The sequence below is a fragment of the Sminthopsis crassicaudata genome, chromosome 3 (genome assembly GCF_048593235.1).
Source record: "Sminthopsis crassicaudata isolate SCR6 chromosome 3, ASM4859323v1, whole genome shotgun sequence".
Taxonomy (NCBI): Eukaryota; Metazoa; Chordata; class Mammalia; order Dasyuromorphia; family Dasyuridae; genus Sminthopsis; species Sminthopsis crassicaudata.
In genome coordinates this window covers 651,027,297-651,044,392 of record NC_133619.1, presented here as the reverse complement: position 1 = coordinate 651,044,392, position 17,096 = coordinate 651,027,297, and the positions used below count along the sequence as shown (strand labels likewise).

The window sequence follows — 17,096 nt, the reverse complement described above, 5'->3', positions numbered from 1 at the left end:
ACCCCTTTCCTGGGACCTGGAGAGAGCTTATCTGTGTGTGGGTAACTGGACTGGCCGCTAAGGGGGAGGAGTCCAGACGGGCCATGGAGCAGAGGCCCCAGGGCCTGCCTTCTCTGAGCCCCAACCATTGCCCAGATCCTTTGTGCCCTCCTTCTGTGCTTCACCCCCCCCCAGCCCTGCTGGCCCCTGGGGGCCCCTAGGGCAGTGCTCTGAGCAGGCAGCCTGGTGCCCCAGGACCAGGGAGGAAGCTTACAAGGGCTGGGAGGAAGGGGGAGGGCCGGGGTCTCTCACCTGTGACCCTGAGCTCCAGGGGGTCACTGGGGAATGACCACTCATGGGGGGAGCGACTCTGAAAGCTGAAGCATCGGTAAGTCCCTCCGTGGGCAGAAGTTACAGCAGGGATGAGGAAACTGGCCTGAGAGCCCCGTCCTTGGAGCTGGGCCGTGGTTTTGGTGACTTGTTCTCCGTCCTTGTACAGGGCAGAGCGGTCATATCCCTTCTCGGCCCGGCACTGGAGGCTCACGTTCTGTCCTTCGGCCACCGTGGAGCCGGGCCAGGCTGAGAGGGAGGGCGGGTGGTACCGCTCTGGGGGGAGGGGCTGGAGTTAGGGCTGTAAGGCTTCTATTTTTTGGGGGGGGCAGATCCTTACTGCTAGGAGGTGGCCTAGGCCTGCCTGGACCCCAGGATGGGTTGGAGATTCAACTCACATCCAGAATAATACAAATATTGTAGGGTTTTGGGTAAAAAAAGTGCCTTGGAAACCTCTGGGGGAAGAGAGGAAAGTGGGTGCTTGAGTAGGGGGAGGGAAAAAGCCTGAGGGCAGGAAGAGAGAGAAGGAAAGAGAGTGGGGGAGAGACAGAGAGAGAGAGAGGAGGGGGAGAGACAGAGAGAGTGAGGGAGGAAGAGAGGAAGAGATGGGGGAGAGGGAGGAGCAAAGAAAGACAGACGGAAAAAGACACCAAGAGAAAGACAAGGGACAGGGACATTCAGAGACAGACACAAATTTGGGTCAGTTCTGGGGAAGGAACCATGGTCCGGGAGGCTTCCTCCCTGGAAGGGGGCTGGGCTATGACCCCCAAGCAGAGGCTGCTCTCACTGTGGACCCTGGGCAGGTGCCTGGGATGGACAATAAGAGGCTTGGCTGGGATTCCCAGTTCCCTCCTACCTGAAGTCCCAAAGAGACCCTGGAGCTACCCAGAGGTGACACCCCCTCCCCTCCCTGTGCCCAGGTCTGAGCTGTGGGAGGGCACAGAGCAGCACCAGGCCCCTCCTCTGGCTTGAGAGGGTCAGGGCTGAGAGGGGGAAAGGACCCATCAGCCCCGTGCCTCCTCCCCAGGCAACCAACAGCTCTATTTGGGCTCCTGAGCCCCAAGCTGAGCCTCCTGCCTCCACAATGCCCCCAAATAGGAGCTGATTGAGGGAGCTGGAGACCCAGAGGCTAAAGCCCTGGCCTGGAGTCATGAAGATCCTGAGTTCAAATCCAGCCTCAGACATTTTCCAGCAAGATGATCCTAAACTAGTCACTTCCTCTCTGTTCACCTCAGTTTCCCCACCTGTAAGATGGGATAGCATTCAGCTGGCAGAGTTATTATGAGGCTCTCATGGCATAATAATGCAAAATGTTTGGCACACAGTAGGTGCTGCCATAAATGCTGATTCCCTTCCCCCACTTCTAGCCCAGAGGCAGAGCAGAGGCAGGAACAAGGGAAAGGGCAGAAGGGCAGGGTCAGACGGCAGCTTGGGACCAGGCTGGGCTGGGGAGAAGTTCAGGGGCCTCTGGGACCCTGCGCCGGCCCTGCCTGAGGGGCAGAGGGACCTGGACTTCCTCACCTGTGACCACCAGCTCTAGGAAGTTACTGCGCTCTGACCAGTGCGAAGCTGTTCTATAGTGGCAGAAGTAGATTCCTGCATCTTTCAGTGTCATCTTTGGGATGGAAAAGTTGACCTCAGCTTCCTCTGACAGCATGTAGTCTATAACTTTTAATTCACGTCCCAGCTTTTTCTCTAGAAGGTATTCAGCAATCCCCGGTGACCCCCGGCACCTGAAGCTCACCCTTCTCCCTAGGGGCCCTAGTGGCCCATTCTCTGCCCTGAGGGAGGGTCTGGGAAGCGGGCCTGGAAGGGAATGAGAGCTGTCAGCTCCAGGGGATCCCCCTGCTCTGGGCCCCCCCAAACCGGGTCCCCCCTTCAAGCCCTGCCAGTGCAGCCCAGACCGCCCCCACCTCCCTCCCCGGGGGAGCTGTCTGCTCTGGGGGGAAGGACTCACCCGCCTGCACCCTCATCCTGTGGCCCAGACACAGCCCTGGCAGAGAGGAGCCTGATTACTGTGGGTCAGCGCCCGCACCCTCCCCGCCCAGCACCCCCGGAGCAAGGAGACAGGAGCCAGAGCTGGCTCAGGGACCCCCCGGGCTTCCAGCTCCCCCCTCCCCCATCTTGTTGGCTGATCTCTGACTTGTCAGGCCACTTCTCCCCACAAAATGGGGTTGGGCGGGCTGAAATTGGGGCTTTGTAAGGTCCCCTCCATTGTGGGGTTCTTACGACTCACCAAGGCATAGCAGGATAGAGAGGGCAGGGCTCATGATGTTCCCTGTGGGAGTGGGCTGCTAGCTGACCCAGACAGGGACACAGGATGGCAGCAGGACTGGCTCTGCTCTGAGGTTCCCAAATTCTGGGGAGTTTCACTTCCCCTTCCACTCTGTGGGTGCTGCCCCCATGCTGTGGGCGAGGGGTGGGGCAGTCACCTTGTAACAGATGGAACAATTCTTGCTTTTTTGGTGCTAATTCTGGCCCCAGAACTTGGGAAAGATCCCCAGGGAAGTAGGAGGGGTCAGTCTCACAGACCCCCACCCCTCCCAATTGGCAGTTGTTGGGCTCCCTAGAGGTCTGTGAATCTGACCCTGAGGACCAGATCCTGCCCCCCAGCCCTGGCTCTTTGGGCCTGGGCTCCATCCCCAGCTCAGCAGAGCTTTCCTGTGTGCTGGTCACTAAGGAGTTAAAACTAAACCTTCAAATAAGGGGCTGATGAGGGGGTTGCTTGGGGAGCTGCTGCCTTAGGGCCCAGGGGTGGGGGGAGGGTCTGTTCTGGAGTTTCCCCAAGAACTTGTTGGCTCCAGCCCATCCTCAGGACTGCCTGGGCCTCTGCCTTCTGTACATGGGAGGTCTGGGATTCTCTCTCTGTTAGGATTACAAGGTGATAATTCAAGTTGTCTAAACAATTCTGTAGCTCAGAGTTCACACTTTTAGACTTCTGAAAAGGAGTTTACACATTTAAAGGAGTTTATACCTTTAACAGGAGTTCGGAAAAGGAGTTTACACAACCTTTAAATGAGCAAGTTTATTGGTTGAAGGACTTCCCACAAGGGCCTGGGAGTTCTCACAATTTCATTCTCTGGGAGGATAAAAGAAGACAACATTGGGCCTGGAGAAGCAGTCTGGATTAGGGTCAAGGGCAAGACTAACCAGGAGAACTTCAGGGAAACTGGAGGAGATTCAGAGACAAGATTCAGGAAGAAGAGGAGTCAAGATTCTACCTTTGCCCTGGTTGGAGGCTCCAGAACCCTGTGAAGAAACCTGCTCACAGAGGAAAAGATTCAAAGAGAAAAGAATCCTCCTCCCAGAGAAGGATTATAATTGAGACAACAGGACATTACAATTTGGCGCCCAATGTGGGGCAAGGACTTATTCTGAGCCCTTCAGAGGAGCTAGGCTGGACCTTGATACCTCTTCCAGCTTGTCCCAGACTGGAGGGTCAGGTCCCAGGACAGGATTCCTTCCTTTCAGGTGTTTGGGGTGCTGAGGGAGAACCCCCTCCTCCAGGCTGCTCTTCTCCCCTTGGAGTTCACAAGCCAGTCAATTCTTACCTGTGGCTCCAGGAAGCTCTGGCACCCGCTGTTAGGATTACTAAGTGAGAACTGAGGTTGTCTGGACAGTGACAAGGTGAGAATTCAGGTTTTCTGGACAATTACAAGGTGAGAACTCAGGTTGACTTGATAGAGGGGGCAAGCTCATTGGCTGGGGTGGTTCTTCCCAGAAGCCCTTGCATTATCCCACGCCCATTCTCTGGGAGAATAAAAGAGAGGACTCTCAGAGAAAGAAGAAGACTCTCTGAATTGCATCAGGCTTGACGGGGCTCTCTGCAGGAAGGGAAGTCACTTCTTTGGACAAGAGTTAACAGCAACTGCCTGGAGACAACGGTTCGTTACAGGAAGAAGAATCTGTCGGAGAGATTTGAGTAGAAGACACAGCAGATCTCTTCCCAGAGAGAGATCCAGCAGCTTCTGGAGACGACAGCTCGCTACATTTGGCGCCCAACGTGGGGCAAGGACTTTTGCTTATCCTGACAAGAGGAGCTAGACCAGACCTTCGCAATTTGGCGCCCAAACAGGGACAGACACAGTCCTGATTCCAGTGGAAAAGCTTCCGATCTAGATCTCAGTCTCTCTGACCCAGAACCGTGAGTAACGAGGAAACTTTGTTAAAGATTAAGTGAGCGTGCTAATAGATAAATAAGGAACTTAATTTGTTAAGGGCTAAACCAGGAATCTCTTATAGCTGAAATGGGGCAGATGTTAGCTATATTCAATCCCTGGACCTCAGCCGACTCAACCCCAGCCCCAGAAGCAACCTCAGCTCCATTCAGGAATGGTACTATAGAGAGTATAATCAAGATAATTGAGGAGCAGAGTTTACTTGTAACCTGGGTACAGATTGCTAAACTCTTGGCTGCATTAAGACGCACATCCCCTTGGTTCTTAGAGGAAGAAAAGATAGATGTAGATAAATGGAAGCTTGTGGGATATGAAATGAAAGAATTTCAAGCAAAAAATGGGCCTCGTTCAATTTCTGCAGAAGTATTTTATATCTACAACATAGTTCAATTAGCCTTAAACTATCAAGCAAGTTGTAGGAGAAGGAAAAGTTCTAAAAATGAACAGAGGAGGAAGTGTGAGGAAAAAAGGAAAGATCAAGATCTTTCCCTAGAGCAAGAGGATTTAAATGAGGAATTATGGTATGATTCTCTTGAAGAAGCTTCAACCCTGCCTAGAGAACAGATTATTGACAGGCCCACATCAACCCCACCTTCAGAGATGGAGGAAGAAAGAGGGGAAGAGGCAGAAACACAAACAGAATTGCCTGTGAAGAAGCCTAAGCCTATGACAAGATTAGAAAAAGCATTGGTTAAAGCTAAGAGAGAAGGACAGGATATAAGTGATTTTATACATGCATATCCTGTGATTGAAAATACTGACTCTGTAGGTAAAAAAAGGAGAAGATATGCACCTTTAGATTTGAATAAAATTAAGGATTTGAAAAAAGGTTGTACCCTTTATGGGGCTACATCAGCTTATGTCAAAATGTTACTAGATGGTTTGTCTTATGAAGTCCTAACCCCGAATGATTGGAAATCCATAGCAAGGACATGTCTGGAACCTGGAGAAAATTTATTATGGCTTGCGGAATTTCATGAATTATGTAAAATTCAAGTCAGATGCAATTTGGAAATAGGAGTTAACACACAATTCACTTTTGAGCACTTAGCTGGTGAAGGTCAATATGGAGAGAATTCGGAACAGATTAATTATACCATGACAATATATGAACAAATTGCTAAGGCTGCAATAAAAGCTTGGGGTGTCCTTCCTGGACAGAAAGATCGTGGAGAGGCTTTCACTAAAATACAGCAAGGTCCCAATGAACCTTTTGCAGATTTTGTGGGACGTTTGCAAACTGCTGTCAAAAGAACTATTGGAGAAAATTCAGCTACAGAAATAATGACCAGACATCTGGCTAAGGAAAATGCCAATGAGATTTGCAAAAGAATTATATGGGGATTAGACAAAGATGCTCCTTTAGAGGAGATCATAAGACGCTGTGCTACAGTGGGAACAAATGCTTTTTACACCCGGACAATGATGAATGTGGAAAGACAGGGTCCCTCCTGGCAAGGACCTTCTAGAGAAACTTGGCGATGTTTTCAATGTGGAAAAATTGGGCATCTAAGAGCTCAGTGTAGATATGGAGATACAGTGAGAAGACAGGGTGAGAGAAGACCTAAAACCCCATGTCCAAAATGCAACAGAGGACTCCATTGGGCATCAGAGTGTAAACTAATTCAGGGAAATAGGATGAGGGGCCCAGATCCAGGGCCCCAGGCAAAAAAGACTTGGGGCATGATGGCAGCTGATGTTACACCCAAAGAACCTTTAGAAGGCCAGGACTCTGATTTAATCAACCAGCAGAAAAGCAATCACATGGCAGAAAGGGATTACCTGATAAGTGAGTCAAAAGGCAATCAGATTGCAAAAATGGATTACACTTGGGGAGAATACAGGCCTTTTAAACCAACATGGCTGTATCCAGTGCAAACAATTCCAATGTAATTGCCAGATGATGAGAAGAGATTTAGAAAGTGGTAAATAGAAGGTAATTAGATAGGTTAACTGCCTGGGAGAGAGGGTTTGCTTGTATTTCTTCAGCAGGAGAAGGAATCAGATGGGTGCCAACGAGTCATATTCGCCTTGTCCATCAGAGAGAGACAGAAAAAGAGAAAGACCTCAAAATAAAAGAGAAGATCTAAGAAACATCTGACACTGAAAGAGCATGGATAATAAGAAGACTGTTAAAGAACTTTAAAACCAGCAGGAATCATTGGACTTCCTCACACAAGATGAGACTAATGGACAATGGACTTATGGACATTTATAAATTTTCAATTTATGATTATGTTATATACTTCTAGCATGTGTTATGTTACTATGTTACTATATGCTTATGTAATTTATGTAATTATCTGTAATACTTCCCATATTGATGGATTTATGTTTCAAGGTCATTTATGTAATTATCTGTAATACTTCCCATATTGATGGATTTATGTTTCAAGGTCATGACTGTCCTATGTTCTAAATCAAAAGAAAGGGGGAGATGTTAGGATTACTAAGTGAGAACTGAGGTTGTCTGGACAGTGACAAGGTGAGAATTCAGGTTTTCTGGACAATTACAAGGTGAGAACTCAGGTTGACTTGATAGAGGGGGCAAGCTCATTGGCTGGGGTGGTTCTTCCCAGAAGCCCTTGCATTATCCCACGCCCATTCTCTGGGAGAATAAAAGAGAGGACTCTCAGAGAAAGAAGAAGACTCTCTGAATTGCATCAGGCTTGACGGGGCTCTCTGCAGGAAGGGAAGTCACTTCTTTGGACAAGAGTTAACAGCAACTGCCTGGAGACAACGGTTCGTTACAGGAAGAAGAATCTGTCGGAGAGATTTGAGTAGAAGACACAGCAGATCTCTTCCCAGAGAGAGATCCAGCAGCTTCTGGAGACGACAGCTCGCTACAACCCGCTGTGGCTGTTGGGGTGTGTGAGTGGACCCCTAAACTTACTGGGGTTAGGGCTAGGTCTGCAAGGTACCTCAAAAGAATTGTAGCCTTAGACCTTTTTCAAATCAAGAGGCAAAGACTTTGTGACACTGCTGGGAGGAGACTCATTTCCCAAATGGACTTTTAGCCAGTGACAAGGAGGAAGACAAAGGTTAAGTTCCTTAGAGGAACTGGCTGTTAAGAAGGGCACAGAGAGGGTTTGTGCCATACATAATGGGGGTATGTAACGTGCTCTCCTGGCAGTTACAATTACTAGTCTGTCCTAGACCCACCAGAGTACCTTTGACCACTGTCCTTTGCAGTGTGAGCTCTACCTGGCTCGCCTCCTCTGAGGCCTTCTAAGGTCTCTGGCCACAATCTCTTGAATCTATAGCTTAATAACCGGTAGCGCACTCAAGAACAACCACGTGTAATCTTAAAAGCCTTTATTATACCTACTCACATAATGCCCTGACTTGTTGGTTCCCGAGTGAACACCTGGTCAGAAGACCCATGTGTTCACTACCAAAACCCTTACCTCTTTTGGCTACCCATCTTGGCTTGGCCACCCAGGCTAGGGAGCCAGGGTGAAGAACGCCAGATTAAAGAGGACCGCCCGCTGCCTGCAGTGGGCTTACATAGGGCCTGTGAGGTCACACACACAGCCAATCAGCGCGAGAGTCACCCATTATGAAGCTATCTCAATATGGCCAGGATCCCGCCCAAGGGCAGTCCTAATATCTACAGAAATTACTTCCGGGCCTCCATCTCCCAATGCACTGTGTCCGCCCATTTAAAGGGCCCTTACAGGGGTACTTTCTGATGAGCCCTCAGAGAAGTGGGAACAAGTAGGTTCTTTTATGGGGAAAAGCAAGCTCAGAGATTGCCATCATAACCTGGCCATCTGACTGGCTACAGGGTCTGGGTCCAGGATAATTTTGTCAATGCAAGGAAGTGGAGAAGGCCCCAAAGGCCCACTCAAGAAGCAAAGGTCCATTTCAGGAGTCAGTGCTTCTCCTTGCTTGCCTCAGGCAGTGTCTTGGACGGCAATTCAGGCCTCTCCCTAGGAGCTCCCCAGCTACCAAACACCTGGCCTCCCTTTGCTGGGGTCCCTCTCACCCCCTCATGGCCACATCTGGCAAAACCTTTCTGGCAGACGGCCTAAGCCAGGCCAAAGTCCACTGGTGCGGGAGGAGGATAGCTGGCAGATAAGAAGCCAACTTTCCATGGCAGAATGGGAGGCTGAGCACAACTTGTTCCCAAGGCCCTGAAGGAGGCAGGAGCTGGCTCAGTGGGAGCTTAGAGCTGGCTCAGACCCGGAAGGTGCCACGGGCCTCCACTGAGTTATTCTTAAGCCTCTCAGGACTCACTCACATTGGAGATTTCCTTTAATGTCTTTTATGTTTAAAGTCACCCTGGTGCAAAGGATCCATCATTAAACCAGCTTAGGGATTCTTAGTGAACATGTTCCTTGTTTAGAAACTATAAACCCTAAACAGGCCCAGTTCTTGGGGCTGATGACCCTGCTTATTACCCTGATGGTTCCTAGAAAACTGGCAAGCTCACAAATGAAGGGGAGTCAACAGAGACCCGGCAGGGGGCTGAGCTTGCTGTTGCCCACCCCAATTGTTCTTAGCAATTTGGTGGGCTGTGCTGTTTGATAGCGCCCCTCACCTCTGTGAAGGGAGAAAAAAAAAAGCCTGGTGCACTCTCATTCTTGAAGGTTAGTTGATGAGGCTTCTTTCACCTCCTCCCTCCTGCTCCACACACAATAATGACCAGTTTTAGGTTTACAGTGACAATAACTCCACTAATCTTAGTTAACGGCTTTAGAATGTTCCAAGTAATAGCCAGATAATTATAGTTTCCTCTTAATTTTTTTTTCCCTGAGGCTGGGGTTAAGTGACTTGCCCAGGGTCACACAGCTAGGAAGTGTTAAGTGTCTGAGACCAAATTTGAACTTGGGTCCTCCTGAATTCAAGGCTGGTATTCTATCCACTGTGCCACCTAGCTGCCCCCTCCTCTTAATTTTCTAGTAAAGGTGAAAATAATTAACTCCCTAAATTAGGCAGCGGGTTAGCAGAACTCCTAATAAGCCCTGCAGGTGTGACACACTCTGTGCAGCTGAGGATTGATGTGCAGCAGGCTCACTACTTCTCTGCAATTAAGGCAGAGGATGGGACGCCTTGACCTTGTAGACCAAGCAAGTGCTGCTAGCACATGGATGGAACAGATCTGGGGGTCGCCTGTGTGACCACAGAAGCATCAGGAAAGCGTGTTTGACAGAAATTCAGTATAACTTTGGCGATAACGAATGCCTGGAACAGCAACAAGCCCCCAGAAAGTAGACAATTTGGGATTATCCTGTACGGAGTTACTGGTTAATATTAATGTCTGGCTACAATGTAACAGCGGGATATCTTGTATGTAACTTGGAAACACCCGGTGTTACTGCAACACTAGCACAAAGAGGATTTAAACCCTGGCTCTCAGATCAATAAATGAACTTGGAAATTCAATCATCAGAGTCCACCTGCAACAGTTCAGGAAGGCGTTTCTCGCCATTGCTGGGTTACTGACTTAATCATCAGCCAATCAAATTCAGAACTCAAAAGAATATCAGTTACAGTCCCAAGAGATTTTAGCTCCGTAGCAAATTCTAATCACAGTTTAGGGCCAGATCCATTATTTTAAAAAGTTTACCAGACTTACACACAGAGGAGTGTTGGAGTCCAACTCCAGTGAATAAGTGAGAGTGTGAATGAATATCCAAGGGCAGCTGGAAGATGTGCTTTGCCATCTCTGTTTATTCATCTGAGGGTCAGGCTCATTCTACTTTTAGGCTAGTGTTCCAATATTCTAGCTATCTTCAGGAGAGATCATATACCTCCCAGGATTAATGCACAATCCATTCTGGGACATTTCAATATCACCTTAACTATCTATACCCAGACACTTATGAACACAGAATTGTAAATAGCCCAGTTGTGATGCTTATTAACATCAACAAAATTGTATATAGTTGTGATGTTTTATCAATGCCAAAGTACTTGTGCAAACTGAGTAGTAAATAGCAGAAATTACCCTGCTCATATATTTGCCTCAAGTATGCCTTTAATTCATTGTTAAGGAGCAAATAGTATAATCAAAATGCCTTGTTCCTGTGGCATGGATCTCCTAAGTTGGCCCAGAATATGTCTTTCAAAGATTGTTAGAAGAGATGGTGAGCCAGTATGGACTTGATGCAATAGAGAGTGGGTCTCAAGGAATACCTGGACCAGTCTCCTGTAGTTCATGGACTTACTGGCCCTCTACAACTCCCCCCTTTTTAAGACACACCCAAAAGCACAAGGGACTAAGCCAATGAGTATAAGAATAACACATGCAAGAGGACCAAAAGGCAAAAGTCAGATTCTTTACTAGACTTATCTTTTTTAATCACTCAAATATTTGGTTTGTTGTGCTATCGGTATCAATTCAGCACCATTGCTTTTTGCTATGTTTCCTGCCAAGGCAGCTAATTCAGGTGGAGGTTGAATTAAAGTTGGAATTATATATGACTTCATTTATTCTGTTCCTTATTTGAAGCCATGCCACATTGGTAGAAAGGGGCTCTGGCCATTTAACTCTAAGATTTTCCCATCTCAGATCCTAATTCCACTCAGGAATGAAGAGAGAATTTATTCCTTTTATATTTTTTACTGGTGAATGGGATAAACTGAGGGAAGGCATTTCATGGGAATGTGGCCTTCACCTATGTCTTAATTGTGACTTGGGACTGCAATAACAGGTTGAGATATAGCTAGAAGCTGCAGGTGTTCAAGTGTTTTAGATGAACATTTCTCTCCCTTTTGCCCAACCGCTTAATTAGCCTCGAAGCATCTAATGGTTAAAGAGTTTGTTATTTCTGTTGTTTCTGGATAGCTTTTCTTCATTTAGGGTGTAAGCCTGGACTCCCCTAGAAAGTGGAAGAAAAGTTGGGGGAGTGCCACATATAGGGTCTATAAATTTTGAGTTTTGCAGTTTGAGCTTTGCATTCCTCTACTGAAACCTTGTCTATTGGGAGTTGCCCTTCCTCCCAAAATGGTAATAAATCCTTATTTTTTCTTTTTACCTTGAGAGTCTCTGACTTTAATTTGTATGAAAGTTGCTGTCCCACACACAGAACTACTTTTTTCAGGCCAAGTCATTTGCTGCCTGGAGTTGTAGACCCGGCTTCCTGATGTTCAACACATTTTTCAGATTTCTCCCAAAAATCTTGGGTTTGAAGCTCAAAGTGGTCAGAGAACCTGGTTGAGGATGGGGTCATCACAGTTTTCTCAGCTCTCAAGCTAGATCTCCTGATCTCCCTCAACTCTGCCAGATTTAACAGTAAGCACTCATTTTCCCTCACCCAAAGCCACACACACTCATGGGACCATACTTTCTTTTTTTTTTTTTTTCTTTCTTATTTTGAACACCCATTGCTTTATGAATCATGTTGGAAGAGAAGGATCAGAGCAAAAGGGAAGAAACAAAAAAACATAGGAGAGATAAAATAATGGAAAAAAGGAGGTAAATATAGCACTTGTTGATTTACATTCAGTCTCAGATTTTTTCTGGGTGCAGATGGCCTTTTCTGTCCAAAATCTAGTGGGATTTCTTTGGATCACTGAACCGCCAAGAAGAACCAAGTCTTTCAGAGTTGATCATGTCACATCTTGCTGGTATTGTGTACAATGTAGTCCTGGTTTCTCTTGTTTGGCTCAGCATCAATTTGTGTAAATCTTTCAGGACTTTCTAAAATTGGCTGGTTTTTCAGTTTTTATAGAGCAATACTATTCCATGCCCTTCAAGTACTACAGCTTGTCCTGCCATTCCCCAACTGCTGGGCATCTATTTATTTTCCAATTCTTTGTTACCACAAAAAAAGGCTGCTACCAACATTTTTTGCACAAGTGCATTGCTTTATTTATGGTTCTTGCAAAAAATAGTGGGGGTTCCATACTTATAGATGCGGGACTGAGCCTTTTATTTCTTATCCAGAAGCAGAGTCTCTCCCTCATCACCCCAACTGGCTGGGGAGGACAAAGTTAATAGCCTTCCTGGTCTTCCCATTGCATGTTCCTCTTTGACAGGTTAGCCCTCCCTCATCAGGCAATCCATGTTCAAAATGGCAGAAGCTCCTCCTTTGGGATTGCCGATTGACTCATTAAGCATGCCTACTCAGTGCTTGCAGTTGCCTTTCCCTCTTCTTGTTTTGGGGTGATTTTTGGTCAGTCTATGAGTTTAGAGGCTCGAAAGCTTCTTTTGTACAACTAACTTGTTCAGCGGATGTGACCTTTGTCTTTGTCCCTTTATGGAAACACAATTCTATAGGTGGCTCACAAATGCCTTTTAGCTTTAAGCACTCCTGGTCTCTATCCCTCAGTGGGCAAAGAGAGCCCCAAGCTACCTGTGGAAGGCTGGGCTCTCTTCCCTCCAGATGCCAATTCCACAGTGAATACTCTCAGCCAATAGCAAAGAACCATTAATCCAGGGGTACAGCACCACAGAACTCAGAAAAGGGATTCATGGGAGCACATGGGGCAGGTAAATGGGTAAAGGTCTTTCTCCCCCTGAGGAGGAGGTGGCTCAGCTCAGCCAGAAGGAGCGCTGGGTCTCAGCCGAGGGGAAATTCCCCCAGGGAGCCAGTGGAGATGGGCAGCTCCTGTCCTGGGTGCTTCTTCCTGGGAGGGGCTGCAATGGGGCCTTTCTCCAGCAGCTGGATGCTAGAAGAGCAGACTCCATTCACATCTCCCCCACCAGGGCCATGGAGCAAAATCTGGACCTTTGAGGAGAGAATTGGGACCTCTGACCCTTTAGGTGGAGAGCGCCCTCTGGGGGGATTGGTAGTCATGGGCAAGGGGCATATTTAGCATTTATGACAAGAGCCTCAAGCTGTGATGAAGGCCAGCTACAGGTGGAAGCAAGGGCAGCTCCCTCAGATTCCCACAGGAAGGTTGACTCTGGTCTCCTCAGGAACCCAGGGGTGCAAATGCCTTCTTGTGCACCTCAGGAAGCCGGGTCTGCAACTGCAGGCAGCAGACGTGAGGAGAGCTCGAGGCAGAGAAGGTTTGTGGGCTGGGCCAGCTGAGGGAAGGCTTGTCCTGGGCGTGGGGAATGTGATTTGGGAGAGGTTGTGGGGGGAAGCAGGGGTCCTGCTGCTGGTCAGGGTGGGCTTAGGGCGCCCAGAGCCAGGATGGCCAAAGGCATGCAGGAGGAGGCTCAGGTGGATTGCTCCTGCCATACCCTTGATGGGGATGGTGTGGACATTCGCCACCAAATGATGAGATTGGTGCAGACCCCCCAAATGCTGGATTCTTCCTCTGTCTGGGTGTGGGCAGAACTCCCAGAGTCTGGGATCTGCACCTTCAGTGCCCCCCAGCTCTGCCTTCCCTTGTGTCAGAAGATGCAGGAGCTCCCCCTAGGTGTCCCCTGCAGCTATTCCAGACTTCAGCCAGCAGGACCCCCAGGAGGATGAGCACCAGCCCGGCCAGGCTGAGGCGGATGACGTTGCCCACCGTGTAATCTTGGGCTGCAGGATCTGGGAGGAGGAGAGAAGTCACTGGGAGAGGGACAAGACCCCCAGATCTCAGGCCCCCATCAGTGGGGGCAGGATTCCTCAGCTTCCTCCAGGCTTCTCATCTCCAGCCCCTATTCCTGAGTACTTCCGTTTTTTAGGCAGGGCTGCAGGTGAAGGACTGCCCACACTCTCACCTGTTCCCATTCAAAGGAAAACTGATACACCAGTGTGGCTAGAACAGTGGCCCTTTCAAAGTGAAAAAGTTCAGGCCTTATTAGATATAGGACAGGAGGAACTTGACCAAGGACACTTGCGGCCTTCTCTAAGTCCTTGGAATTCCCCAGTATTTGTGGTGAAAAAGAAATCTGGGAAAAGGAGGATGTTAACTGATCTAAGAAGAGTAAATGAACAGATGGAAACTATGGGCACTCTTCAGCCTGGACTTCCATCTCCTACTCAGTTGCCAAGAGAATGGCCTCTATGGGTTATAGACATTAAGGATTGTTTCTATTCTATCCCTCTAGATAAGGAGGATATGAAAAGATTTGCTTTTTCAGTGCCTAGTGTTAATTTGGCTGAGCCTTATAAAAGATATGAATGGACAGTTTTGCCACAGGGAATGAAAAACAGCCCTACTATGTGCCAAATGTATTTTGCTGCTGCTCATGCTCCAGTAAGAAAAGCCTTTCCAAAAGTAATATTGTTACATTATATGGATGATATCTTGGGACGGATACTATATGAAGTACCAAGTACATGTAAGACTAGGTAACCATTGTCTCATCAATTGCACTGAGTTAACCCCTTATTGTAAGACTAAATCAATCATACTGAGCCTTCAGGATACTTCTCCAGAGTTCTGGCCCATTACAGACTGGGGTCTCAAGGTGACCCAAAAGAATTTGCAGGTTTGACCCTATCTCCAAGTCAAAGGCCAACATTCACATACTTGTAAGCTAATTGAAGTAGGATAAGTTTCAGAGGGATTTAGCAAAGAACCAGGAGCAAGAAGAGAATTTTACAGGAAAAGACAGATCTGGTTCTTCATGTCACCGGTGGATCTGCTAATTTTATGTCCCAGGAGCAGAACTGAGGAGGGGTCTGGTGTGCACCTCATCGGTTGTCTCAGAAACCCTAATATCACAGCCCCAGAGATTGTTGTCTGGCAGTCAGGAAAGTTTGCAGGAGATTATCATAGCATTCCTGAAGTTAGGAAGCTTTAGGGACAATGACAGCTTGTCAGAACAGTAGCCCTCTGAAGCTCTGGGGCCTCAGGATTACTGCTACATTCCTCCCAGAAGCTGCGCCCTATCACTTCCAGCTTAGAGGAATTGGGCTGAGGGCATCTGAGTAACCTCTCCCTCATCAGTGGGAAAGTAGGGATGGCAGAAGCAGAGCCCCTCCCTGTCGTCCCTGCTGTGGCTGCATGGGGGGGGCACAGGGGCTCCAGAAAAGGATAAAGAAGAGAGCAGACTTGGGGCTGCCTCCCCCATCTCTGCTCCGCCCTCCCCAGCCCCCTTCCTGGCTGGCCGGGATCTTCCTCCTTCCCCAATTGAAGTTCCTCCTGGCTGTGTCCCAGCCCTCCATCCCTCCTCATTCTCAGAGACAGGGGGGAGCCTTGGCTTAGGCAGCAACAGCAGGAGAGGAAGAGGGGAGAGGGACTCCCCCCCTGTGCTGAGGATGCCTGGTTACTCACTGGGTGGGGAGGCTGTCAGAGCTTGGGTGTCTCCAGGGCTGTGGGGGAGGGGAGGATCCTTTGAGTTTCCTGAAACAAAGAAGGGAGAAGGGTGAGGGGCTTGTGGGTATTACTCTCCCCCACTGACTCACCCCTTCTCTGCCTTCCTCAACCCCTTTCCTGGGACCTGGAGAGAGCTTGTCTGTGTGTGGGCAACTGGATTGGCCGCTAAGGAGGAGGAGTCCAGAGGGGCCATGGAGCAGAGGCCCCAGGGCCTGCCTTCTCTGAGCCCCAACCATTGCCCAGACCCTCCCTGCCCTCTCTCTGTGCGTTCCCCCCCCCCCCAGCCCTGCTGGCCCCTCCTGGCCTCTGCCACAGGGCCCTGAGAGGCAGCATGGTGTCCCAGGACCAGGGAGGGAGCTTAGGAGGGCTGGGAGGAAGGGGGCGGGGTCTCTCACCTGTGACCCTGAGCTCCAGGGGGTCACTGGGGAATGACCACTCATGGGGGGAGCGACTCTGAAAGCTGTAGCATCGGTAAGTCCCTCCGTGGGCAGAAGTCACAGCAGGGATGAGGAAACTGGCCTGAGAGCCCCGTCCTAGGAGCTGGGCCGTGGTTTTGGTGACTTGTTCTCCGTCCTTGTACAGGGCAGAGCGGTCATATCCCTTCTCGGCCCGGCACTGGAGGCTCACGTTCTGTCCTTCGGCCACCGTGGAGCCGGGCCAGGCTGAGAGGGAGGGCGGGTGGTACAGCTCTGGGGGGGAGGGGCTGGAGTTAGGGCTGTAAGGCTTCTATTTTTTGGGGGGGCAGATCTTACTGCTGGGGGGTGGCCTGGGCCTGCCTGGACCCCAGGATGGGCTGGAGATTCAACTCAGGTCCAGAATTTTACAAATATTGTAGGGTTTTGATTTAAAAAGGGCCTTGGAAACCTCTGGGGAAAGAAAGGGAAGTGGGGGCTTGAGTAGGGGGAGGGAAAAAGCCAGAGGGCAGGAAGAGAGAGAAGGAAAGAGAGTGGGGGAGAGACAGAGAGAGAGAGAGGAGGGGGGAGTGACAGAGAGAGAGGGAGGAGGGGGGAGTGACAGAGAGAGAGGGAGGAGGGGGGAGTGACAGAGAGAGAGGGAGGAGGGGGGAGTGACAGAGAGAGAGGGAGGAGGGGGGAGTGACAGAGAGAGGGAGGAGGGGGGAGTGACAGAGAGAGAGGGAGGAGGGGGGAGTGACAGAGAGAGAGGGAGGAGGGGGGAGTGACAGAGAGAGAGGGAGGAGGGGGGAGAGAGAGAGAGAGGGAGGAGGGGGGAGAGACAGAGAGGGAGGAGGGGGAGAGACAGAGAGGGAGGAGGGGGGAGAGACAGAGAGAGAGGGAGGAGGGGGGAGAGACAAGTAGAGAGAGAGGAGGGGGGAGAGACAGAGAGGGAGGAAGGAGGGGGGAGAGACAGACAGGGAGGGAGGAGGGGGGAGAGACAGACAGGGAGGGGGGTGAGGTGCAGAGAGTGATTGAAGAAAAAGACACTGAGAGAAAGACAGGG

The 17,096-nt window shown here is 49.4% G+C and overlaps 1 protein-coding gene across 1 annotated transcript in view; it reads right to left on the bottom strand.

Moving 5' to 3' along the window:
- Positions 1-17,096, bottom strand: part of LOC141562650 (paired immunoglobulin-like receptor B) — an 88,026-nt gene that overhangs the window by 28,293 nt on the left and 42,637 nt on the right. Inside the window, exons 7-13 of the mRNA XM_074302654.1 lie at positions 16,034-16,327; positions 15,597-15,665; positions 13,755-13,921; positions 2,546-2,603; positions 2,267-2,302; positions 1,831-2,115; positions 292-585 (exon numbers count right to left, since the gene is read on the bottom strand). Coding sequence (XP_074158755.1) covers positions 292-585; positions 1,831-2,115; positions 2,267-2,302; positions 2,546-2,603; positions 13,755-13,921; positions 15,597-15,665; positions 16,034-16,327 — 1,203 coding nt within the window. The remainder of the gene's footprint in view (positions 1-291; positions 586-1,830; positions 2,116-2,266; positions 2,303-2,545; positions 2,604-13,754; positions 13,922-15,596; positions 15,666-16,033; positions 16,328-17,096) is intronic.